General features: G+C 48.0%; 1 protein-coding gene across 3 annotated transcripts in view; it reads right to left on the bottom strand.

Moving 5' to 3' along the window:
- Positions 1-7,765: 7,765 nt before the first annotated feature.
- The window catches only part of LOC130204473 (beta-1,3-galactosyltransferase 1-like), a 48,344-nt gene continuing 30,711 nt past the window's right edge, over positions 7,766-25,398 (bottom strand). For all 3 annotated transcript variants that reach the window (XM_056431227.1, XM_056431228.1, XM_056431229.1), the window contains one exon: positions 7,766-9,923. In XM_056431227.1, the coding sequence (XP_056287202.1) occupies positions 8,688-9,674 (987 nt within the window). In that variant the 5' untranslated portion in view covers positions 9,675-9,923 and the 3' untranslated portion in view covers positions 7,766-8,687. The remainder of the gene's footprint in view (positions 9,924-25,398) is intronic.

Raw genomic sequence — 25,398 nt, 5'->3', positions numbered from 1 at the left:
AAACTATTAAATTAACACATCAGTTAATGACAATATTAATTTAACTCTAAACATGGAGAGTAAAGCTTTATTCATCCTAACCTCCAATCACTGGGTAATAAATGAGAAAAGCATTTTTTTTCTTTAGCCGGTTCAAATACTTGCAAATTTAAATTTGTCAACATCCAGTTTTCTATTTATTTTTTATTAGCATCATCATGTTAGCGAGGCAGCGCCGCGGCGGCCAAGCCGCGGCCCATGGGCCGACTATTCGTTTAAAAAAAAGGCCGGCTGTGAATTTTTAAAAGTAATCTAAAAGGTGGCTTGAGCCTAATTATAATAAAGTGCACTGCATGTACTTTACACATTTAAACATCCACTTTAACACCCTGCCTGCTCTGTTTGTTACATCTTAATAGCAGACTCACACATTCACCTCTTACGTTTATATATCTGCAGCGTAATCTTCTCAGCGGGCCCCCGGGGGCCACCAACAGAAACCAATATTGTTTTTTTGGCGATGTCTGCCTCTTTTAACTTCCCTTAATTACAGATTCAAACGCAGTGGAGGCTGAGAAAACGCTGTATTTTATATCCCAACTTAATTGTTAACGAAAGGTATTATACTCATTGGAGTATTCTTGGGTTTATTCAGTTATAACTTTGAATTGTGGTTGCTCCATATTATTCAATTCAGTTTATTTTGTTTAGCCCAATGTTACAAATTATGAATTCGCCTCAGAGGGCTTTACAACCTGGACACAGAGACGTCCCTGTACGGGTCAGATCCGCCTCAATAAGTGCACACAGAACAATTCACAAATATATTCAAGATACAAATGCTCGCAGAACAATTAAACAATAGCCCCGCCCCTTGGAAATGAGGACGACATCTGATTGGCTACGGATCGGTCCATGTTGAAAAAACCAGCAGGGGAGTTTCATAAATCCGGATATCCGTGTGTAGCGACCCACAAACAAATGCAGTGCGATCCACAAATAAATAGACAAATCCACATAGAAATACATAAATATATTTGTGATTTTTCTCGTACTTTTATATAAATCTGAATTTATTTCCGTGTGCATTGAAATGTATTTGTGAATCGTTCTACGTGCATTTGTAAATTTAATATTTGTAAATTGTTCTGTGCTCATTGTGAATCTTCGTGTTTTCATTTGTGAGTCACTCACTATTGAAACTGACCTTTGACCTTACATCGGATCAGAAACAACTCCCAAAATAGCTAAATGATAAAATAATAGCTCCTGCTTTCATCTGCGTCGCCACACGACGATGGAATAAGACAGGAAAACCAGAACCCGGAGACGGGCTGGATCGCACATCTGGAGAAGGTTTCAGACCCGGCAGCACGAATGAAGACCAGCAAGACCCTGTTGAGCGTCTCCTGTGATCTCCCACATCCACAAGCCCCGACGCGGACAACTTAAGAAGCGACGCGGACTTCCAGAATGCAGCCGGGCGCTAATAAAAAAAGTAAGAGTGCGCGCTCATCAGAATGTTTGATGAACTTTGATGATGAGGTCGCCAGGCAAACTGGACTATATCCGGCGCGGGTTGCATTCACACTGATTATCGTTTGGTAATTACGCCTTCGCCGCTTTTAATTTCCCACAAGGATCGTTTTGTTTTTAGCGGACTCGAAGCGCTGACGGGCGAGAAGCCATCGCGGCCCACCGGTTGGCCGACGCGGAGGACGGTAAATAAGACGGAGGAGGAGAGGGAGCCGTGAGGGTTTTTTTGGGGGGGGGGGGGGGGCCCGGAGGGTGGAGGCAGGATTTAAATGTTGCAGAGGAGAGAGGGGAGGAGGAGAGAGTTCTGCGTGTAATCCGGGAAGCAGCTGGAGGAGCCTGAAGAGGCTTCATCCGTAAAAAGGTCGTCTCGCGTGACCTTCATCAGAATCAGAGCGTCGGATGCGAGCGTCGAGCACTTCATTCGTTCTCCGTCATGTGAATTAATTTGAGTCCGGCTGCAGATGTTAAGAGCCCATAAAAACGGAAATTACAGGTCATTGTAAAATAAATCCAGACTGGAGATGTATCATTAACCCCGAGGGGAAGTGGGAGGAGCTACGAGGAAACGAGGGCCTAATGCGCTCATTAGCGTTGACGGTCACTACCGTTAAAGCTTTTCATTATCGTAATCATTATTACAGCACCTATAGCAAGGGAGGGGGGGGGGGGGCGCATCCATCGCCTCAAGAGTCCGACCACACCTCTGCACACCATCGTGGCGTTTTATTTTGTAACGTTAGCAGGGATTTTATTTTGTAACCCTCATCCCAAAATGTCATTTCATCCTCCCCCATCATCAACATCCAGGGCCCGACGGGGAGGGGTCTGTTGGAAGGAGGGTCAGGGGTCGTTAAAAGGTTATCACATTCAACCTGCAGAATATTCCTTGTATCCTTCCACGTTATATTTGCTCTGATTGTTGGAGGATTATTCTCTTTCCAGAGAAACGCACTCAGATTCAGCTCATCACCCAGAATGACCCCCCCCCCCCTCCAGAAGAAGATGAATAAAGATCTGAGAGACTTCAAACCTTCAAAGAGCGCCATGAATCCAAGCGGCCGCTAACATGAAGGCAGGAAGCGGGCCGCCGCCTTCAATGACTCCTTCGCCTGCAAGTCTCCTCCCTCCCTTGTTGTTGCCCCCCCCACCACACACACACCCCTCCGAGGCGAGACAGCCGCCGGATAAAGGGTGATTTGTCATGATTGGGGAGGTGTGCACTCATTGCATGTGTGTGTGAGTCAATACTGCTGACAGTGACATAACTCCTCCTGTAGGAGAGAGAAGTCACGAGAGTGAGCAGACAAGGTCACACACACATTCATACACACACACACATTTATACACGGAGCACCTTCATCCATTCAGTTTATGGGTTAAGAGAGAAGCTGACATGAGGTCAGGAGATCATGAGGTCAGGGGGTCAGGCGGAGGGGTGTCCGTTGAGTTGCGGGTCCCGCAGGTTCCCGTTGGTTGACGCTGTGATGCAGTACAACGTGTGATTCATTGTGTTTGTGGTGGAATGGTCCCTAAAGAATCGGAGCACCATTAATCAAACACAATGTCGACACGCTGCACTTGAGTATTTACAGTTTCTACTACTTTATACTTCTGGGAAAGGGAACATTATGCTATGTTGAATTATACATTACATGTATCCACTACATTTATTTGACGTTTATAGTTGCTAATTGCCTTTCACATTAAAAATAAATATAATATGCTAATGTGAGATGAGGCACTAACTTACAAATGGACCCAGTATTATGTTAAGTTCGCTCCACATTGATGAACTACGACATTAAAATGCTCTTGCATGTATTAATTAGTGATACAAAAATGAACATAACATTCTTCTCTTTCACACTAAATGACTATAATTTACTAAATGAACATCGTGTTGAAGAAGAGTTGAAACTAGCGATTGAGACAAACTCAAGAGGAGTCGCCCCCTGCTGGTCACCAGAGGTAATGCAGGTTTAAGTCCCTTTTGGCTTCACTTCGCAACGCTTTCTATAATATAAGTTCACGGCAACTACAGTGTATTATTGTTTTATTTGTTTATTTTAAAAAATGTTAACAAGTAGTATGAAACTAAACAATAAAATAATAATAAAACGATAGCTCCAAGACGGTTGGAAGCAATCGAGGACGTCGGACCATAACGACGCTCGTCTTCCTCCGCGAGTCTCACTTCAACCTGTTAACGACGTGCATTAATTATGTCACGCCAGTAGAACACAAACACGGAGATGCAGATTGACTGGAAACCAAGTGGCATCACGTCGGCTCCTCGGGGGAAGTCGGGGAATATGAGATCAGGAAGTCGGGAAAAAATCGTGAAGTTCTACCTTCTTTTTTTTGTTGTCAGCGAGGAGGTAAAATACATTAATATTAGAAACCATTTCCTGTTGACAGGTTTCAGAAAAGAATGTCAAACAAATAGAAACGTCTGTGAGGTGCCCCCCCCCCCAACACACACACACACACTAAATTCACGCATTCTGTCTCGACTGGCCTTGTTTTCACGTGTAAAGCCGTGTTGTCTGTCAGCAGGAGCCGAAAATTCTCTGCCATGGATCAGACAGTGTGTGTGTGTGTGTGTGGGAGTAGATGGAGGCTTAAGACTGGCTCAGATTATCAAAGGGGACAGAGAGAGAGGGACGGGCACACAGTAGACAGGTGTGCCGTTAAGTAGAAAGCACAGCCTGCCATCATTCTTGTGAATCACCTCGACCAAACACAAGTGTATTGTTTTCCTGTCTCTAACCCCCCCCCCCCTCCCCCCCTTTCCCCACCAGCTCTTCCGAAACATTCCCACACACGATTGTGCGTGACAGTGTGCGTTCGGGTGAGGCGTGTGGTTTGTAATAGAGATGAATTGCATCCCAAAATGAGGCAACGAACACCCCCCACGCGGGTCCTCGTCAAAGTGGTTTGGACCGCCGTAAACAGGGGGGGGGGGGGGGGGATCATTGTTGAATCGTCGAGCACGGCACAACAGCATTTAAAGAGTGACGTCACCCAGATCTCTATTACAGACGTGGAGGATGTGAATGTGAGGCCGATAAATCACCGTGAAAAAAGGAACGATGTTGAAATAAATGAGCCGGTGCACACGGCAGCGAGGACGAAGAGAACCGGAGCAAACAGGAAGAGGGAACAGTTCTGTACGTTAGGAAGAGCATTCCCCGCAGACAACGGGGGTTAAAAATAAAGGATAACGCTCACCAATTACGTGGTAGAATATGTCAGTGGTGGTTATGTCATCACTTGGCCCTTCAGAAGAAGGCAGCTCCACTTGGTTATTTGAGAACACGCCACATCATCACTAATGAAGCGTTTTCCCGAAGGTGTCCCCCGCTTCCTTTCCCTCAACTCTAATGAACACAACGGGATGCAAAGGGGCCACATGATGCATTTCTAGACTCCGGGAACACACATTAACAGGTTTGCAAGGACTATTTATGCATTTTATTTGAAAGAATGTAAGGTTATTTCAAGTGTAATATCTTATCGGTATTATAATCATGAGTTATGGAGAAAATGAGGAGACACGTTGAATACAAATGGGATTATTTGATAAAAACAGGAAGGTATTTGTGTTACTTAGGAGAAGAAGCATCTTTACAAATGGGTGAAGCCGATCTTGAGTAAATGTATTTCCACGATAAGCAGTCGGCTACCATACGCTGAATGCACTGAGCACACAAGTGTGATTAATAACATGAATTATGTGCTGGTTCACCGGAGAGGCTGAGACACTGAGCAACGGGCCGTAACTCATTTGATCAATTAAAAAGTGTGTTAAGATGCAAAATGTGTTATATTAGCTTCAAGAACATCATTCATCCATCGGACTCTCATCGTCCTTTCTAAGGGAGGAAAGTACAAGTGAAAAGAACAGCTACAATAGGAGATACAAGTAATACATGACTAACATAGTTAGAAGTAATAAATACATGACTAATGTAGTAAACTGAAGTAAAAGTTAAACAGCTACAATAGTTAGTTAGGAGTAGATAAAGGAGTGAATCATTTCTACGAGGGAAATTATTATGAATGCAAACGAGTGATGGAGACATGGCTGAGAGCGAGAAAGAGAAAGAGAGAGAGAGAGAGCACTGGTAGCCTGGATGCAAGCAGAATAAAGAATACAAGGTTGCCCTTCATGTGCATCAAAGAGAACAACCAGCAGAGCCTCGAGACAGATATGAGTCACACACTCGTCCTGGTGAGCCAAGTGACAAAAACAGACTCCAGATACACAGAGAACATGTTCCAGGTGTTGGACTGGAGCTCCTCTCAAGACCATCAGGTATTCATGAGCCTCCACTCGCCTCCTGGCAGCTGGTCTATATGTGTCTATATGTGTCCATATATATCTATATGTGTCCATATATGTTCATATGTCCATATATGTCTATATATGTTCATATGTATCTATATATATATGTCTATATGTGTACATATATATCTATATATGTCCATATTTATCTATGTGTCTATATATGTCTATATATATCCATATACATCTATATATGTTTATGTGTACATATATATCTATATATATCCATATATATCTATATATGTCCATATATGTCCATATATCTATATATGTATGTGATATGTGTCTATATAGTCCCTATGTCTATATATGGACATATATCCATATGTGTCTATATCCTATTGGCTAACCACTTCTCTAAAGTACACCTCTCAACCAATCAGAATGCTTGATTTCATCTTCCTGTATTATAATTATACATTAAATTAATTGCGTTCCACGCGTTGCAATTTGAGAGTTTAAGATATTACGGAAAGAAACACAAAGTCCAATTTAAAAAGTTTTAAAAAATACTTTTTTAAGTAATCAAAAACCTGAACGAACTTATTGCCTGAAAGTCGTCGTCATTGCTTTCGGGATGATCGCACGCCGCTGTGTCCTCGTAAACTCTCCCCGAGCCTCGGAGGTCACGGGGAGGTCACGCGAACCGAGAGGCCGATTACGTATCCACGGGAACAGGAATGTTAATGCGAGGACGCCGCTCCTCCTGCGAGACGCTTGGCGGCGTAACGAGGCCTCGCGAGCGCCGTTCCGTCCACCCGAGGCGCCACGGGCGCCGTTAAGGAACCGGAGGAACCGGAGCGTCCCGGCGGCCTCGCGCTCCGCCTCGCTCGTTACGAGCTTCATCGACCGCGGGCCCCGGAACGTAATCACTCGCCTCCCGTTCCCCCGAAGCTTCAGTCTTTTTAAATGCACCACCACCACCACAGGGCTGGTTGGCCAATTAGAGCAGACTTTGCATGACTCAGCAGATAATGCCATGATGGGGGGGGGGGGGGGGGGGCATGTTTTAACTTTATAAACCCACTGATAGGCGAGGCTGTGAGCCGGTTCTGTAGAACACTGGGAATAAAACAATTGAATTCTGAGAGGGAGGAACACCAAACCCCACATGATGAAGATGCCCGAACAAAGGGATCTCAAAGTCAACACACCCTCCCTCACACTCACACACACAGACACACACACAAAAGTTACGACGTTCCATTGTGTGAAGATTTGGGTCGACGCTGCCGACTTGTGCCCATGAGCAACACTTTAGAAAAGCTCATTTTAAAGCAGCAGGTTTGACAGTCTGCTAGACGCCAAGTCCTGGTTCTGGTTCTCCTCTGGACCCCCATATGGTCCGGGTCCACGGGAGCGTGGTGTTGAGGAGGAAGAGGAGGAGGTGACGCTGCTGCCAGGAGCAGAGTTCTCCCCAGAGGAGAAACAAAAACTAATAACAAAGAAAATCTAAAATATGTTGAATGCACTTTTTAAAAGAAGGTTTTATGTGTAAATAATTTAGTAATTATTCTTCACTTTTAGAAAACAGACATTTAGCTGCCAATTACACAGATGCTCCATTTCTCCATCTACACACACTCACACTCTCTCACACACACTCTTCCTCAAACACACACAATTGCTCTCTTCCACACAAGACACACTCTCTCACATACACATTATCTCTCTTACACACACAGACACACTCTCTCTCTCTCTCACGCACACACACACACACCTGCATGCAGCAGCTTCCGGCTTCAGAGCCCAGCTGGCGTGGCGATCTGATGAGGCGCCGTGTTTCTCCAGCGGTCACACGGAGCTCCTTGTCGGCGTCATCCGGTTTTCCCTCGTCGGCGTAAGCCGGCGTGTAACGCCGCCGCCGCGTCGCCGTCTCTCGGTAATAAACACAAGATGGAATCTTACAAAAAGCGCTTTATTTAACCTGGAGCTACGGAAAAGAAGAACACTCGCACGGCACACGTCCGTCTGTGGGACACACAACGGCACGGCACACGCTCACAGGACATTCGCCGACATCGCCAAGAAGGCGAGGCCGGAAGAAAATAAGTGTGAACGCCGGAGTCCTTGGTGCTCCGGTGCTTTCCGGGAGCAGCCTTATAAAACCAGTCATCTCGCTGTAAGACTCGCCGGCGGCGTCCTCCCGACGGCGACTCGATAGTCCCACATGTGCGCCTCGCTCGGAAAGCACGAGGGGCGTTCAGGGGTAATCTGCAGTTTGCAAGCGAAGACTCAAACACTCTGAGCTTCCTGCCGCGTGGCGTCGACCCCCCGGGGGTCACACACGTGGGGACCAATGGGTGTCCAGGATTTTAAACCAAATTCCCTCGACATTTTGGGAAATGTATATAACATGATAGTGGATCATCCCTGAGCTACTGTTGCTATGGCCACCGAACTTTTCAGTTAAGGTGCGTTCACTCGCAGCCCGGGAAAAAATATATAATTGTGCCGCGAGTTCCAGAGCGAATGCCGGCTTATATAATGAGCGTCTTTCTTTTAAAAGCACATTAACATGTGAATGTAACACATCTCCAGGACTTTTGGGATTACATTTTCTTTTTCACGGACTTTTGCAGGCCAGGAAATAACCACTTTTAAATTGCATGACTTTTCCAGGTTTTCCATGACCGTAAGAACCCCGAAACCCGACCACCTGAACAGTTCGCACTTTCTTATCTTCTTTCTTCGGGTGTAAAAGGTGTTTCTAACTCTGGTTAGTGAGTTGGAGCTCTGGGAGTGAGAGAGGGCGAGAGACACTAGAGGGTCCTTCAAAGCCCGCGGACGTTTCCTCAGCGCCGATCCGTAAACGCCCGCGCTAACATTTCAGCTGTTTCTTGCTGGTCATGTCGTTCCAGATGCGGTGCATCTCCTCCGGGGAGATCTGGTGGACGGTGACCACCCGGCGGTAGCGGCACAGGCTGTAGGCCATCTTCCAGTGGTTGAAGCCGCTGTTCTGGAACGGGTGGATGCCCAGCTTGTGGAGGCACACGCCCACGTACACGTCCTCCAGGTGCAGCAGCTGCGTGTGCAGAGAAGTCTGGTATATGAGCTCGGCCACGTCGGCCGAGAAGACGTAGCCGGTGCCGGAGCAGAAGGGCGGGTACTTGCTGTCGGGGTACAGATCCCTCGGCATGTACCACTTGCTGCGCATGTCTCGGATTGGCCCGCCGTTGATCACGTAGCCCGTGAAGTACCGCCTCCTGGCCTTGGTGGTGGGCTTCAGGAGGTTGAAGATGAGGTTCTCCATGTTGACGAAGATATCGCTGTCCGACTTGAGCACGTACTGCGCCTTGGGGCAGAAGGTGGCCACCCAGCGCATGCCCATCAGCGTCTTGAGCGTCAGGTTGTGGTACGAGTCGATGAAGTCCTCCACCACCACGTCGTGGAAGATCTGACTCTCCTGCTCCACCATCTGGTTGAGGACGCCGTCGGTACTGCGGCCGAGCAGGAAGAGCGTGATCACGCGCACGTCCGGGAAGGTGCTCTCGTCGCCCCACGTCTCCCGGATGGCCTGCCGGGCGTCGAACTCCTTGTGCGTGGTGCTGATCAGGATGACGAGGAAGGGCGGCTCCGCCTCGCATTTCTTGGCCTCGTTGACGAGGTAGCCGAAGTCGTGCGGGTTGAGCGAGCGCGTGCGGATGTTGCTGAAGGTGCCGTTCTTGCCCGCCTTGGACGACTGGCGGACGGGGATGGTCACCTGGCCCACGTCGGAGGAGGAGGGGCGGGACACACTCAGGTACCACAGAGCGCTGGCCCAGCAAACCACGGTCAGCAAGTATAAGCAGGAGACCTTCGAAGGCATCGCTGGTCACTCGGCTGGCGCTCAGCGGTGTTGGAAACGTCGAGGCCACGCCCCCACGGGTTGTCTCGCAGCTGGAGGCCGCCTCCGCGACGCAGCACGCATCAACCTCACGGCAACGGGGGTGCTCTGCCCGTCTAGCGTCGGCGCGGCTGAGGGGAAGCAGCGCGGGGACGTCTTCTGGTGGGCGCCGCCTCGCCGTGTCCCATCGCAGCTCGCCGGGGGGGCGCCTTCAGCTCTCGGTGGCGACGTCTGGAAAAAAAGAAAAAGACGAGACAACAGACGTAAAACGAAACTGCAGAATGAAAACGCGGCGGCGGAGCATCCGTTGACTAAAGGTGCATCTCATTCTCATGAAGAGGCATTTTAGCGGCATGTGACACGTCTGATGAAACGTTTTACTCCGCCTTCATTCCAGGGCGCCACCACCAGGGACCCCATCATCCAATCAGTGCCTCCGAAAAGTGCATATTGCAGGAAGCTCTCTCGCTGATGGGGTCCGACCACTTTCTGTTTGCAAACGCCGTTTATCTCCCTCTTACCCCCCCAGGCTCAGACACAGGCCGGCCAATCAGAGCCAGTCTGAGGAGGAGGAGGAGGAGGAGGGGTGAGACAGAGAGGGGTCGAGGTGAAAAGATGAATATCTACTTCCTCCCGCCGCTCCACCCACACCTTGTTCTTTAACGAGCTCCTTCGTTAGCTGGACCGGCCTCCAGCACGGCCGCTCTGATTGGCCACAATTAAACGGATGAACTGCAGCTCTGAACACGTCTTTATTGGGCCGTTACGCTCACTTCCTATTAGAGATTCTGCGGCGCGCGCTCTGTTTTAGAGATAAAGCCGACTCGTTCTTCACATCAGACTTCTGCCGGTTCTTTTCATCAGTGTTGCCCCTCCCCCGCCTGGACTATCGCTTCCCTCTCTTCCTCAAGCAGAGTCATCAATCTCTCGGTCCGGTGGAATCCATCTCATCACGGCTGCTTCTCCTCACCTCCGTCCTCTCGATCACTCCCTCCTTCGTCTCACCACCTCCTTCTTTTTTTATTTGATTGTTTTTGTCTTCCGGACTTCTTGATTGAAGTTTCCCCACACTCCCTCCGCTCTACTTTCCTCCGGCTCGTTATTGACAATTCCTATCGCAATCAGTCTCCCCACAGCTCCTCCTCCTCCTCCTCCTCCCTTACTCCCTCAGACAGGATCACTAAATCGCTGTCTCCTTTCCTTGACCTCGTTCGGCCGGTATTGCAGACAAAGCGCCTTCTCACCTGGTGTCGTTTCCCTGGGGGAGCATGAGGTGTGCATTTCAGATGAAGGCCGATTGAGAGGCTCCTTCAGTCTCATGACAACGTGTCATATTTTAATTGTGAGTCACCAGGTCTGTCAAGCGTGTGTAGTAGAAATACACAGGAAACAGCCGTCAGGTGTCATGTTCAGGTGTCATGTTCAGGTGTCCTGCTCAGACCACAGTGAGAGCACCTCGCTTAACGATTTCAGATTTAAAGTATTGCAAATGTGAAGTTGCACGCGCTCGCTTTGTCGCATACACGCGTTACCATGGCGACCAGACCATCCACGCGAGCGTATGCCGCTCCAGAAGGTCGTTATGAAGGCCCTCATCCAATCCTGTGCTTGGTGGCATCTGAGATCCCCTGCTGTCACCATTTGATTGTCTTGTTTTGTGTGTGTGTGTGTCGGTGTGTGTGTGACATCTGCGTCAAATCCGACAGACATTCTCCATTTGTTTACACTCTTGTTTGCTTGTGACGATGATGTAACACCACGTAGCCAGGAAGATGAATTTAAGTAACATTTAATACGTTACATTTTCCTCTATTAAAACTCCACGTATATGGGATGATTTTAAGAATGAACATGATACGCCAGCTGTGTTTTCCCAAGTCGCTCTTCTAATGACGATGTACCCAATCTATGCAATTCTCCCTGTGTCTTGTCATCACGTATTTTACAGACAGACGTCCTCAGTAATAATTCGGGCTTTGTACTGTTTTATGAAAGCCAGAAATCAATAATAAAAGAAGCGTCTGGAGCTCCGTGAGTCGTGGGCTGTTCGGCCGCCGGCTGTCGCTTATGGAAAGCTCTGCCGCTCGTACAGTTGTTATGACGATGTGTGCCGGCTTGAGACTTCGACTTGTTTGTGGCTCCAGAAGCACATTTAAACACGACTGCTGGTGCTGCAGATCGTTACGACGACCGCCCTGCTGAGAACACGGCAGTGGAATAACACCCGAAGAAAACACGGCATCGCAGCACAATAATTACAGTGTTCATTAACAGCCTTGAACCGAGTGCTAATGATCTGCTGATCTGAACTGGTTGTCATGGCAGCACAGCGACGGGTCACAGGGGGGGGAGGGGGGGGGGTAGCAGGAAGCGGCGGTGGTGGGTGGAGAGGGCGGTTGCAGTCAGCCGTAAAGTGTTTCGATTGTAAAGGAAGTCGATTCAGCGGCTTCACGCCGAGCGCCGCCACATCACGCCCCGCGTGGAGGAGCGAGACACCGGGAGGCCTCGGCGTCGGCATGGAGACGGGATGTGTTCCGACTCATGTCGACTGACAGGAAATCCATCCCACGCGCATTCATGCGGCTTTTGTTCTGCTGTGTCACAGCGAACGCAGAATATCTTGGGGTTTTTTTTGTGTTGAGAATGTCATCCTGAGCTTTTGTGGTGTAACGCTGTGTTTGAGCTTTTCTAATGGCAACATGGGGAATCTGGAAAAAACTTCTTCTTTTTTTAAAGTACTCCGCCGACTCGAGGAGGACTTTCCATTGTATTCTCGTTCGTTGGTGTGAAATGTTCTGGAGTCGAGGCCCAAATGAGGAGGCACAAGAACACACCACCAGGTTCTACTGAGCGTGTCCTTGAGTCCAAACACATGAAGACAGACACACACCTGTCAGGTGTGTTTGTTACGACGCTCAAACTCTCAGTGATGGATTGTTTTCTCCTGATCTTGAATTATTCATGTGAAGACATCGGCCTTATTATCTGCCCGGAGAATTGTTCCGGTTGTTTCTCTTCACATTCCTCAACGAGCAAAACGCCAACAACGCACCACAGGAATGGACCGCTGTCTTTGTTTTGTTCTTTGTGTTACAAATGAGCCGGAGTGTGTAGCACCGCGTTACCATCATACACGACCGAAGGGCGACCAGGCGACCTCCACGAGCTGCAGCCACGAGCCGGTTCACGCGGCACCAGGTAATAGATTGCCGTCATTAGTGCAGCGTCCAGTGACCTTGCCTGGGGGTGGAGGGCGTTACAGAAAGGTAAAACAAAGCGGTTTAATGGACTGTGATGTCTGTCCGCTGCTCTTTGTTATACATTGTGTGTGTGTGTGTGTGTGTGGGAGGTGAGCGAACGACCTCCAAAGATGAAGAAACCACGCTCGGAGCTCGCCGCTCCACTACAGATTTTTTCCGTGCATTTAAAGTGTACAAAGTAGACACACACACACACACTTGAGCGAACCTTTCTGGCGGATGCTCGTGCGCAGCCCGCAGCTCGCCACCTTATCTGGAGCTCCTGCTGCTTGTGATAAGCTCAACAGGTTTATAAAGAGGTTTATAATTGTCGGCCACAATAAAAAAAACAGGCCGTCTCCCGTCTTGGCGTTTGATCCTCTTTCCCTCCAAACGCCAAGACGGAAACCCGTCGGCAGCTAAACATTCAAAAGGAGGAATAACGCGTGGAATTTGACAGCAGCGGTCAAATTGGTTGCATCCCTCCTAATATGAGAGGAGCACAATTAAAACGCCGGGGCTGGGAGGCTGCCAGCGCTTTGCTTCCTGGGTAATAACAAAAACTCGTTGAATATATTAAAATAACACATTTCCATGCCTTAAATAACCATTTAAAAACCCCATGACCGTCCGCACCCTGCTGGTGGGTGAGTGGCCGGGCGAGAGGCGCAGGGTTGATTTTGGTGTCAGCCGCGTTGTGGGAAATTTCCCAGTCCGTGTTTTCTCAAGAGAAGTGAGCGTGGGGCGCATTTCTTTCTGTCTTTTTTCTTTCTGCAGGGCCTCTGACCCCGAGGGGAAGCGGCACTTGCTGCTGCTGAAGGAGGTGGAGCGGCTTCAGCCAGACATGTGCTCTGAATGCCAAGCTTCCCCCATAAATTGGAAATGACAACTTGATTCATGCAGGTAATACATTTTGCTTTCCGACTGGGGTGACATTGCCGTAATGCAATATTCAAGCTTGCCGCTGCTCTGGAGGGAGGAGGGCGGATAAGCTGGAGTTATGGTAATGCCACTGAAGCACACTCGGCGCCCCCAAAAATTCAACATTTAGCGAAAGCAGCTGGGGAGGGCAAACGCCAAGCTAACGGGGAAACAAGGCGCGGTGTTTCTGTGACGGCGGCGTGAGGTAAAGAGGGGGAAGCGGGATACGGGGGTAATAACCTTCACAGATCCGGCTGTAAAAGTCAGAGGTTTATAGTATTGATGAAATGTATCAGCTGTAGCCGCGGGCGGCCGGGCGAGGCAACGCTCGCTTTCTTTTAAACTTTTACATTACCCAGGGCCCGGTTGTGCTGAGCGTGCGCTCTCAGCAGTGACCCCAGACGTACAATTGCGCCGTTTTCCCACCGTGGAGCGATAACGTCCTCGGCGGAGCAATTCAGTCCTAAGTGCTTCGCTCAAGACGGCGGTGACAAAATAGACGATTGACCTTTTTGCAACCTGCCGATCCGCCACAGGATGCTAGCGCCATGTGGTCGTTTTCACGGACTGCTGCATGGATGCTTTCCTCAACTGTTTCAACAGTGCGGCTCACGCACTCATCAATCGCGTTGAAACGGTCTGTCGACAGCTACGTGAAATGAATCAATGGAAAAACTATTGAAACAGCCAGTGTTAATTAAACAAACAGCTCCTCAGTTCAGCCTGACCTGTGGAGCACCACAGGGATCAGCCTCCAACACTCACCACCATACTTTGGTCTTTCTGTCCACTTATTGTCACGTTTCTGACTAAATACACAGGGGAACGAGACACAGGTGGAAACAATGAGGGCGGGGCTTGCAATCATACAGGAGGCAGAGGAGTGGCAGGTGAAGGGAACGAACCAATCAGCGGACACCGGGAAGAGCACAGGGCGTGACACTTATCTTGTCTTTCTTACTATATGCATTTGTATTGGCACTGTGGATGACGTTTTCTATATAATATTCCAGGTCCAATGCACTTTAGAACTGACTCCTAACGTTTATCATCGCTCTACATTCAAGGTGCCATGCCGATATTCCGACAGCTAATTATTACAAAACCATTAATACCAATAATAAAAGTCAGTTGGAGTGAAAAGCTTATTGGTCTAACAGCACATGATCCCAAAAACCATCTGAAGGCCCATTGCAGAAAGGCCTCATGGGTATATTGGGGGTTTGGTCAGAGCAGTCCGACAACGAGTCTTACGAAACTGGAGTCGTGAAAGGAGTCTAACAATCAAACATGGCCTCCAACCCCTTTGATAAGTTACGACGCCGACCATAAGACGTCGTGAGGGAAAAACAACGACGTCGGCGCTTTGAAGCTGCCGTCTCCTCTCGGGTCTGTTCCCAGCGGGTCATTCCCCACGTCCATCGACCCCGAATCAACCAGAACCAACATAAAGAAAACTATCACCACGATGATGTCGTTCTGAGCTGAACAATCGAGCGTCAGATTCTAATCTGTCCGACTTCAACTCGTCATTCCTGGTGATGAAAGGGGATTCATCGTCATGCTCTTGTAAAGATGTTGCACTCAGTTAAATCAGAGGATCTGTAAACGGGGTCTTCTCGGCGTCTCAACCTTTTTGTCGGAGAGTGAAAAACAAACCGAGAAGGCGATCGATAGAGCGCTCGCCTCTCCAGTCCACTGTTTTCATTTGATCACCTCTTCACCTCGTCCTCTCTCTCCCCTTCCCCTCCAACATCGACCTTCCGCCTATGAAAAGTGTATACAAGCGCCTCCGATACTAAAAGCCGTGGCGATGAGCCTCTGATGGGCTTGTAAATCCTCGGCCATCGATCCGGCTCTGGAAGGTCCCTCGGGGTGTTTGTCCATAATTTTATTTTCCTTTTGTTGCATCCATCAGCAAAACAACGAATCAGACTTCCATAATGCTGTGAGTGATATCTCCTGAGGACAGGCACCGCCATTGAATGCACCAGATCTAAACCACACACACATTTGACAGTAAAAAGATAAACATGCAGCTTTAAATACTCCTAAACGTTTCTGAGAGATCAGCTTTTCTCGCCCGTAAATGGCCCAAATCTACCAGACGCTAAATTGAAGTGAAAGCACGGCATGAAGTGTTTCACTCCACGAGGCCGTCACCACTCAGCTTGTGATGGGTGGGACAGAAATAGAGACAAGTGACCCACAAAGGGGTATTCTCAGCACTTAGTTGATTAAATGAATCACTTCGAAGTACATCGTCGTCCAGATCTCAACGCGCACACGCCGGATGCTCCATGAAGACGACCCTCATCCTCCCTCAGAGGATCCTCCTCCTATGAAACACTGCAGTTCGAGGCTGGATTAAAAAGCCTCTGAACCGGAGCCCTCATCCAGACTGCACATCTGTCTGGTATGCGACATCCTTTGGTCTCAAAGTCCTGGTCCGGGTGCGGCTGCCTTCAGGCCGGAGACGTGAACACAAACCATCCGACTACATGTGGCGGTCAGATAAGCCACGCCCCCTCTCCGGCGTGTCTAGTGTGGACGACGCGAACAAACCACAAATAGTTAGTAAACTTCCCAAGTACAGACAGCGCTTCTATAAGGCAGCTGGTCAACTCACAACCCACTAATTGACCGAAGTAAAGACCTGGAAGGGAGCTGCTGCAGACAGAGGATCAGCAGTAGCCCTAACATAGAGAGTGAGTGTGTGTGTGTGTGTGGGGGGGGGGGGGAGAGGTATCAGGAACACCATCTCAGACCCAGCACATCCCATTATATAGGAGGGCGCAGACAACTGCACCTGTCTAGATAACACCGCCGACTCCAGGGAACAGTGATGGGGGGGGGGGGGGGGTCAGAGAGACGATGCAGAGACACAGGGCAGCAGACACACTCACAGGTTCCTGCAGATAACCTCAACTGTCTCTCCATGTGACACACATACACACACACACACACACCATTGTCCTCTATACTGTGTCCAGTTTTAAACACAGGTAAGAATAAATACTATCACTGTATTTTGGGACATTCACAAATTACATTTTCACCTTTAACAGGATGTTTTTTCAAACTGAATTAAATATGTAAATCCTACGTATGACGTTTACATAATAACTGATCAAAAACAAGATATATTCCCATGTGTAAATCGCTTCCTGAGATATTCACTGGTATTCGTGTTCATTGTGACTTCATGCGAGTCAACAGCAGCTCAGACTACAACACGACATATACAGCAACAATTTACGAGGAATTACTTCTGATTGCTTTCAATAAGAAACAAATTGTGGATTAAAGAAGTGAAATGTGCAACACTGAACTCCACATGTCCAGATCTATCGTCCAGAGGTATCTGACTCAGTCACACGGCTGGACTCTTCTGCTGATTGAGAAATATTAAGTGGATGGGCGTGAAATATTGATATTGTATTCATGAAAGTTTAACTGAAATTATTTTTAAATAGGCGTAATGCGATGGGACAGATCCCCTCTGAAGAGAACAGAGTTAAACCTGGTGAAGATTCCAGGTTATTGGCTAGTGGTCTGAGAGTAAACTGATGATTCTGGGGTTTGGGAATCGAACCGAGCTGGAAGTTCACGATTTCAAAAAAAGTATATCTCAATCTTCCAGTGCCGTGGTGTGGTGGGTGACGGAGCTTTAGTAGCCGGGGAGCCACAGCTGGTCTGTTCCAGCCCACTTATTAACTGGTGTCATGGTCATGTGGCTGCTGTGTGGGCGGAGCTTCAGCGAGGCTCCTCCCCCAGCCTCTTGTATTAGACACGTCGTCATCTTCTCAGACTTTTGACGGACGTGTTCAGTCGAGATGTCGTGTCATTTTAAATAAGAGGTTCCCGATTTTTTTAAAAATTCACACTAGGGAACCGGCTCATTTGCATAAACGTGAGGAGAGATTCATCTGCGACTGCAAGACGTGTAAAAATCCAGACAGATGTCTGCCAGTGGATGTCAGAGAAGGGAGATAAATATTAATGGATAACCCCGTGGTCCGGCTCCCACGGGGCCCTCCGAGGCGAGGCCGTTATCTCCAGTCGGCGTGAGGTCTGGGCATAGCCCCCGCTAAATAAGTGATTCCACCTTTCAGACCGGCGAAGAGAGAGAGAGAGAGAGAGAGAACATTTCTTTTTTTTAATGTATGTGACTAGCGTGTACGTGGGAGTACATTTCATTTGGCTTCCACCTAAAAGAAAACCCCTTTACAATTGTTCATTGTACTGGAAGATGCAATTTGGGCTTAACCCAACACACACACACTGCACATATTTGAACTTTCCACCTCTGATGCGCCGATCATTATTGGCTGGAGGAGTATTTACAGGCGGCATTAACCCTAAACGGAGCTTTGTTTGTGTCGGGGCAGCCCTCTGGAAACAGATCACAGGGATGATGCATGATGTGTGTGTGTGTGTGTGTGTGAATACTTGAGCGTGGGCGGAGCATCTACAGTATGTTTATTTATGTGTATGTGCATTTTGCTATATGTTTGAAGGCCTCTACACACGGGGTACGTGACCACAACAAATAATCTAAATAATGACATGTAGAATATTGTATTTCTGAGTTTTTATTGTGAAAGGTGAGAACAGAAGACTGCAAACCTCCATCTGTAGTCGCTTCATAGATGAAACACGGCAACTTTTTTTGGGGGGGGGGGGGGGGATATTCCCACTGACTCCCCAAAAAGTTAAAATACCGCCAAGTTTATTGGCGACAGCTCCTCAGGACCCGAGCGGAGGTCACTTGAGGTCACGGTTATTCTCAATGGAATAATGTTTTGAAAAGCAATATAGCTCCTCATATTGCCGCCTGGCAGCTTTGAGTTGATATGAATGTCAGAGGAAAGACCTTCAGCAGGAGGAGGAGTAAAGCAGAGCGTGTGTGTGTGTGTGTGTTCCTCCTCCTCCTCCTCCTCCTCCTCGATGGGGCGGTGACTTCTCACAGCACCTGTGATGAGACCGATCCCTCTCTGTGGCGGCGACTCGACTCGGCTGATCATTCTGAGATCGATTGGGGGGCGGGGGGGGGGCGTCGCCTCAGACTCATGAGACCCTGAGACTAATTTCTCACCTTTATGTATCTGAAGTGAAGAGAAACGCCAACACCTCTTTGCCCAGGAGGAGGAGGAGGAGGGCAGCTCAAGGCTTTCCTCATGTCCTCTTCTTCAGAAAGACGTAGCCGTGCTCTCTTTCAAGTAAAACATTCACATGACGTAAGGTGGACTCTATTATTTATCTCTTTTCTTTTGGGGCTTGACTCATATTACAGGAACATTTCACCCCCCCAAAAAAATTTGAATAAGTCCCACGTGCTTAATTTCAACACCCGATTCCCCCTCGTGGTTTAAATGCGTATCTCCACTCCAGAGCTCCAGGTTACTGGTGGTGTTCGTGCACTTAGACGGAAATAAAATCATCTGGTAATGTCGTAAAAACAAATCATGAAATACGCAACGCGACTCTAATACATCATTTAGTCTTTTATAATTGTGTCTTATCGGAGCGCCGCGGCCATAAAGACAACGTTGACTACCACGAGACGCCGCGGGGCTTTATTGGTGAGCAGTATAGCGACCATTAAACGACTTAATTAAAACACAGTGTGAGGGTTTACGGATCATCTCTCCATCGGTTTAATTAAGCTAAGTGCTGATTGCTACACTGCTCAGGTGATGGCTCGTTGTAATTAAGGGAGAATTAGAAGAAGAACCTGTGGTGAGAACCATGAAGGTGGTGGAGATGTGACTGAGGTACGCCTCACTTCTTAACCACAGCTTTGGGGAGAGAGAGATGACGGATCAGACGAGACGATCTGTGCAATAAGAGGGTTCAGGTATGGTTTGAGGATTAATTTGAAGGCAAATTCAAGCCCTGAACATAAGAACTGGGCTTGTTCGTCCCTTCAAAATAAGAGAAGAGACTCTACTCGGTACTCTGGGTCGTAGAGACCCGACATCACAGCGCCGTGCAGTACTCAAGGGAGCCACAAGTCGTCTGCGTTTTCATTTACGAGATATTCCTCCTCCTCACCACTGGAGGCCAATGAGCATGACGATGACGTCATGCTGTATAGAAGAAGACTTAGAACTCAAGAGAGAAGTGGAGTCATTATATATACTTCTATACAACCAGGAGTCGCCCCTGGTGGTCAATAGAGATAATGCAGGTTTAACACATGAAGCATACATTTCTGTACAAACAGAGGAGTCGCCCCCTGGTGGTCAGGAGAGAGAATGCAGCTTTAACACATGAAGCATAAACTTCTGTACAACCAGAGGAGTCGCCCCCTGCTGTCCATGAGGAAGAATGCAGGTTTACGGTTTTTAAAACAGCTTTGGCGTTACTATTCAGAGCCGGAGGTTGCCGTCTGTTAGACATCAGGAACACATTGGCAACGTTCTGCTAATACATGCATTTCAATATAATTGATGCAAAACAAGTCAAAGTACAAAGGGCCATTTCTCTGGCAGCTTATGAGCTCCGTATCTGATCGAGTAAAGCTTGACCCAAAGATAAACTGTGAACGCTCCCACTGAGATAAGGTTCCTGCTCTCTGAAGCGTTCATTGATCACTTCCTGTTGTGCTGATATCATTGATAATATTTGTTTTAATTAGCGTGTCGCCGTGATGTGCGCCTCATCTGGTGGCTTGTAGATGTGTAATTACTTCTCGGGTCTCTTGATCTCAAACAGACCTCCCGACTGAATAAATCTGCATAACATAAATACAGAGCCTGGAAATCTGGGGTCAAATATTTACACACAATGAAAAAATTTCAGAAAATAACTATTATACTATGATAGTTTTCCTAAGTTTAAATTAATATAGCACCTTGCTTACAGTATTGTATTATCAATACCCCTGTATCGCGATTCAATACTGCCAATACACAGCCCAAATATATAAAATACACACAGAACCATGAAGGCGCCATCGGGAACAGAAAATGGTTCTTCAGTGTGAAGCCATAGAAGAACCATTTCTGGTTATAAAAATAAAAAATAATAATAAAAGATAATTAATTGAAAGCCAAGGACGGGTTTTCTTTCTTTTTTTCGCCCAATTATTTGTCACTCCTCAAAGAGGTTCGGAATTCAATAAAGTGGGCTGATACGTTCTATCCTCTGCATCCGAGTTTAGAAACTACCTTAAACATTTATACAAGCACTTGATGTGGAATGCTTCCTCCAACAGACAATGAGTGACAATGGAGACGCAGAAAACACATTATCCTGCGGCCACAGTGGTAATTATGGTCGATAATGTGGGGCCAATTAGCAAGACCCATCGAGCTCTGAATGTGCAATTATGTTTAATTACACGATACAAGTATGGCTGATGGAAAATACATGTTTGTCTCTGAATGTCCCGTATTGATACGCCGGCTATGCGTTCCAACCCACGAAATTGGAGGGCACGCTGTGAGGTCGTGCTCCAGATTTTGGCGTCTTTTCAGGGGCAATTGGCACGGGGGGGTGGGGAGGGGGGAATGGTACTGCCCAGGAGGCAACCTTCGGTTCTGAAGAGGAAGTGTCTTAAAACTTGCACTCTCTCGAGTCAATGACTCCTCCGGTTGCAGAAGTAAATCAGATAGTACAGAAGTGTGTGATAAACATCCAGAGTCCACAGACGACAAAGCAGCGTCTGCTTTATGTATTTAGCATTATTTCAAAGCCAAGGGGCAAGTGCTTGTAGCGTTAGTTAAATCCCAAGACTGGTTTCAACTAGAGTCCAATTAAGAAACCCAATATATACTGGGGAAAGCTACTATTTGAAGCCAGATCATACAGAGCCGGTCCGTCCGTGAAATCTGAATGTAGGAGAACAAAGTCGAGCCGCGAGGCACAAAACAAAAAGAATGTCGGTTTGGTTGGGCTCGCTGCCTCACTGTCAATATTTACCTCCTACGGTTTGATCTCGCCTCCTCTCCGGGTCCGTCTTCTCCCTTTAATGAGATTTGTTCAGCTGATACCAGGAGCCACGCAAAAGGCGAGCAAACGGGGTCCCGGCTCTGAACTGAGGCGCCCATAATGAGCGCAATTTGGCCGGAACCGCCGCAGCAGCGGCGCCCGATTCCCCGCCAGTAACCTGCGGTGAAGTAATGACTCTAATGTAGTTTCCTCAAGCGCACACACGCGATGTGGAGGAACGTCCGCCCGTGAGCAGGCGGACACCAGTGTTGCTTAAAAAGCTTTTGCTTATGCTCTTTTACCGCAAATACACTAATGGCCAATTATTCCTGATGTTTTTCCAGCTGTGCAGCCGGAGAGTATCAAGAGAAAATACCCAGCAGACATCGTCCTGTGAGCTAAGTTGCCTCATGAAGGCTGTGTGTGTGTGTGTGTGTGTGTGTGTGTGTGGAAGTAGGAGGGAGATGGGGCTGACGTTCATGGGACCTAATAAAGTTTTAAAGATCTTTTTTTACCTTCAAGTTGGAGTTGACCTGGCCCTGGTTCCTAGTTGCTAGTTTTCCAGGTGCATTGTTTCCCCCTGGCGTGGAAGAGGCTCGGGCCACACGCCACACTACTGGGAGACGGTTTTATTTGGGAGTAAAGGTCAGCTCCACAGCAGGTCGGCCCAGTGGATATTAAAAAAAGTGAGATATAATGCTGGGATCCAATTGCAAACTCAAACCACGGCTTTATTGACATAATTAGCATATGAATTGATGAGTGAGGTAAAGGTTGAGCTGCTTGACCAACAGCATCTCTGTAGTTCATCCTCGAGTCTACGAGAGCGTGGGGGCTAAATTGAACTGTTACTTTTAGGTTCTTAGCTTTCACCGACACCAAATGGGCCAATCGGAGCGTCTCATTTCGTCTCTGATATGTGATGTCACCTCTCTGCCCGTTGCATAACCCACTGCAGCGAGTCGGTGCGCGGGGAGGTTCTGCTGCTCTCTGAACATCAAGGTGGACTAATGGGGACATATTGGTGGCTTCAAAGAGAATGTGTGAGCGGCTGACGGGGAGGCGGAGCCACGCGGGGAGGCGGAGCCTCCGCACGGCAGAGTTGGCGAAGAGAGAAAGAGAAACGAGGAAGAAGACATTTGTGGAAACTATTTTCATGCTGAATATTAGTTGTGTGTGTGTTTCTATTACAGGCACACATGTACAAATAATGGTCATTTACGTTTATTGTTGCGGGAGCTCTGCGATTATCTTCCGCTACAACGGAGATGCATGAATGTGATATATGTTGTGACGGGAATCACAAACAGAAAGCAGAGACACAAGTAGATGTGAGGAGACAGAAATATCCCACCACGGTAACTACGGCGACGGATAGGAACCTCCAGAGAGGCTTCGTTTCTGCCGGGGTCCCAGGGGACGGAGATACAGGAGGCTGTGACCTCACACAGTGAACATTGCTTTAGTCAACCTCAAAGCCCCATGACGCCCATCGGGGGGCTCCGCGGTCCCCTGCGTGGATGTCAGTGTCTATTTACACGCACGTAAAGGTGGGAAACAAAACGCAGCAGACGACGGAGGTTCCCTGAAGGCATCACCGTGCGGTTGCTCTTTGCCTTCCGGCTTTTTGAACACGAGTGTTATAAATGATGATCCGTGTTGCCACGGATGCACATATTTACATTTCCTAATCGGCGTCTGAACAATTTTCCTTTTGTTGAACATACAGAAGATTGAAAGTTTGTTTTTCACTTGTCCAACATAAATAAGGATGGGTATCGTTTTTTTTCTTCTTTTCGATACCGGTGCTAAACCGAGACTTTTAAAAAGAGAGCATAAAACGACGATTGACAATGACGATGTAAAGAACTTCTTGGGCCGTATTCCATGTAAAAGCCGTTCTCATGGAGCACTGGAAGAAAACGGATAGCGCTAGCTCGTAGCTCCCGCTAGCTACGAGCTAGCTCAAACATGGTTATAACGGCCAATTTATTATTTGTTGGCCTATTTTTATGAATGCAAGACTTGAAATCAACGTCACGGTACTCTGAGTTCAGGCTGCTCTTCTTCTTTTCCTTCCCCACCGTCGTGTATCGGCGTTGATAGGATGCAAGAGAATGTCGTTATGTCCAACTGTTCCTGAACGATGCAACAGTGCGTCGCCAATTAGCCGGCCGCTAATGAACTCCAACACTCATCTGTTTCGGCTCAGAACAATTTGCAATTGGCTCCGCCGTGTTCACCAGCGTTCCCCCAACGTGAGGCCGAGATGAACTCTTAACGCTGCGGCGCCTTGTTTCGCGACCGCGTACTTTGGGGGGAAATGAAACGGAAAATGGACAAAGCTCCTCGCGGAAAAACCTCCTGATGACTCTTGATTATCGTTGCCGTGGCGTCGGACACGTCTCCGTCTCAGAATAAGTGGAGGTGATAGTAGTTCAGAGCAAAACCGAGTTGTTTTGGGGAACCAATCAGAGGACACGGCTGAGCACCGTGAGCGGCTGCACTCGAATGGACCACGTGGGAGTTGTTGAACACAAATTGGGGACAGAAAGGTTGCCGTGTGATTGGCCGACGGAAAACACACACCAGATACCCATCTGTGCAATTCACCAGGTTTGTTTTATTCTCTCATTTCAAGCTCAATAACCTCCGGGGGGGGGGGGGGGGGGGCTGATACGACACTGCTGAATATCTGAGAGCAATTCACACGGTTTTAATGTCACTTCATGGGCTGATGTTTGGAGATTCCTTTTAACCCGTTACATCAGAAACATCCCCACAGGACTTCATTTAAAAAAATACCTTGACAGCTCACGTCCTCTGGGCAGGTGCACAATTTAACATAATCGACGTTGACACGACATTTTCCTTTATGATTTATTAGCGATGCGAGCGCTGCATGTTTAGGCGACGGTCATCGTCCATATTCGCCAGCCGACCAATCGTAACGGAGGAGGGGGCGGGACCGACAGGACGGGCATCCTTACACCAAAGCGGGAAGGAGGCGGCGGCGTGGTGGAAAGAAGAGAGAAGAGGTGTGGGATCAATTCCTTCTCTCCGGTTCAGCTTCGACATCCAGATCTCTCCTCGAGGGTCCCATGGCAACCTGCCTCCAGAAACAAGGAGGCGGGATCACTGAGGCAGGCCCGGTTATTTCTCGCAGTATGCTTTAAAAGAACACATGTAATTGTTGCTCGGCCTTCACTGGATTATTTCCATCGTTTAGATTGAGACACGCGGTGAACTCTGAGCTCATAGTTCAGTTTAAACGAAGAGCGTTTGAACTGGCGCTCGCCACATCCGTACTTTTTAAATGCTACTGCACTGCACACACCCACCTGCTGATAGTTATGCTGCCAGCACACATCACAACCGCCCACACACACACACACACACACACGGAAATACAATTCAGTCCCTCTGATCTCTCCAATCTCTTGCTGTACAGCATCGCTCTTCTTCAAAGCTTCAATGCCAGAATAGTGAAATAATATAAAGGGTGATGTTTGAAGGGGAACTTATTGTCTTCGTGAACATGGTGCGAACGTGTCGACGGGAGTCAACAGTCAACAGGAAACTAGCATGAAACACACAAATTGAGACGC

This window comes from Pseudoliparis swirei, chromosome 14 (assembly GCF_029220125.1).
Source record: "Pseudoliparis swirei isolate HS2019 ecotype Mariana Trench chromosome 14, NWPU_hadal_v1, whole genome shotgun sequence".
Classification (NCBI taxonomy): Eukaryota; Metazoa; Chordata; class Actinopteri; order Perciformes; family Liparidae; genus Pseudoliparis; species Pseudoliparis swirei.
Note: the sequence above shows the minus strand (reverse complement) of the source record. Positions and strands in the feature narration are given on the sequence as shown.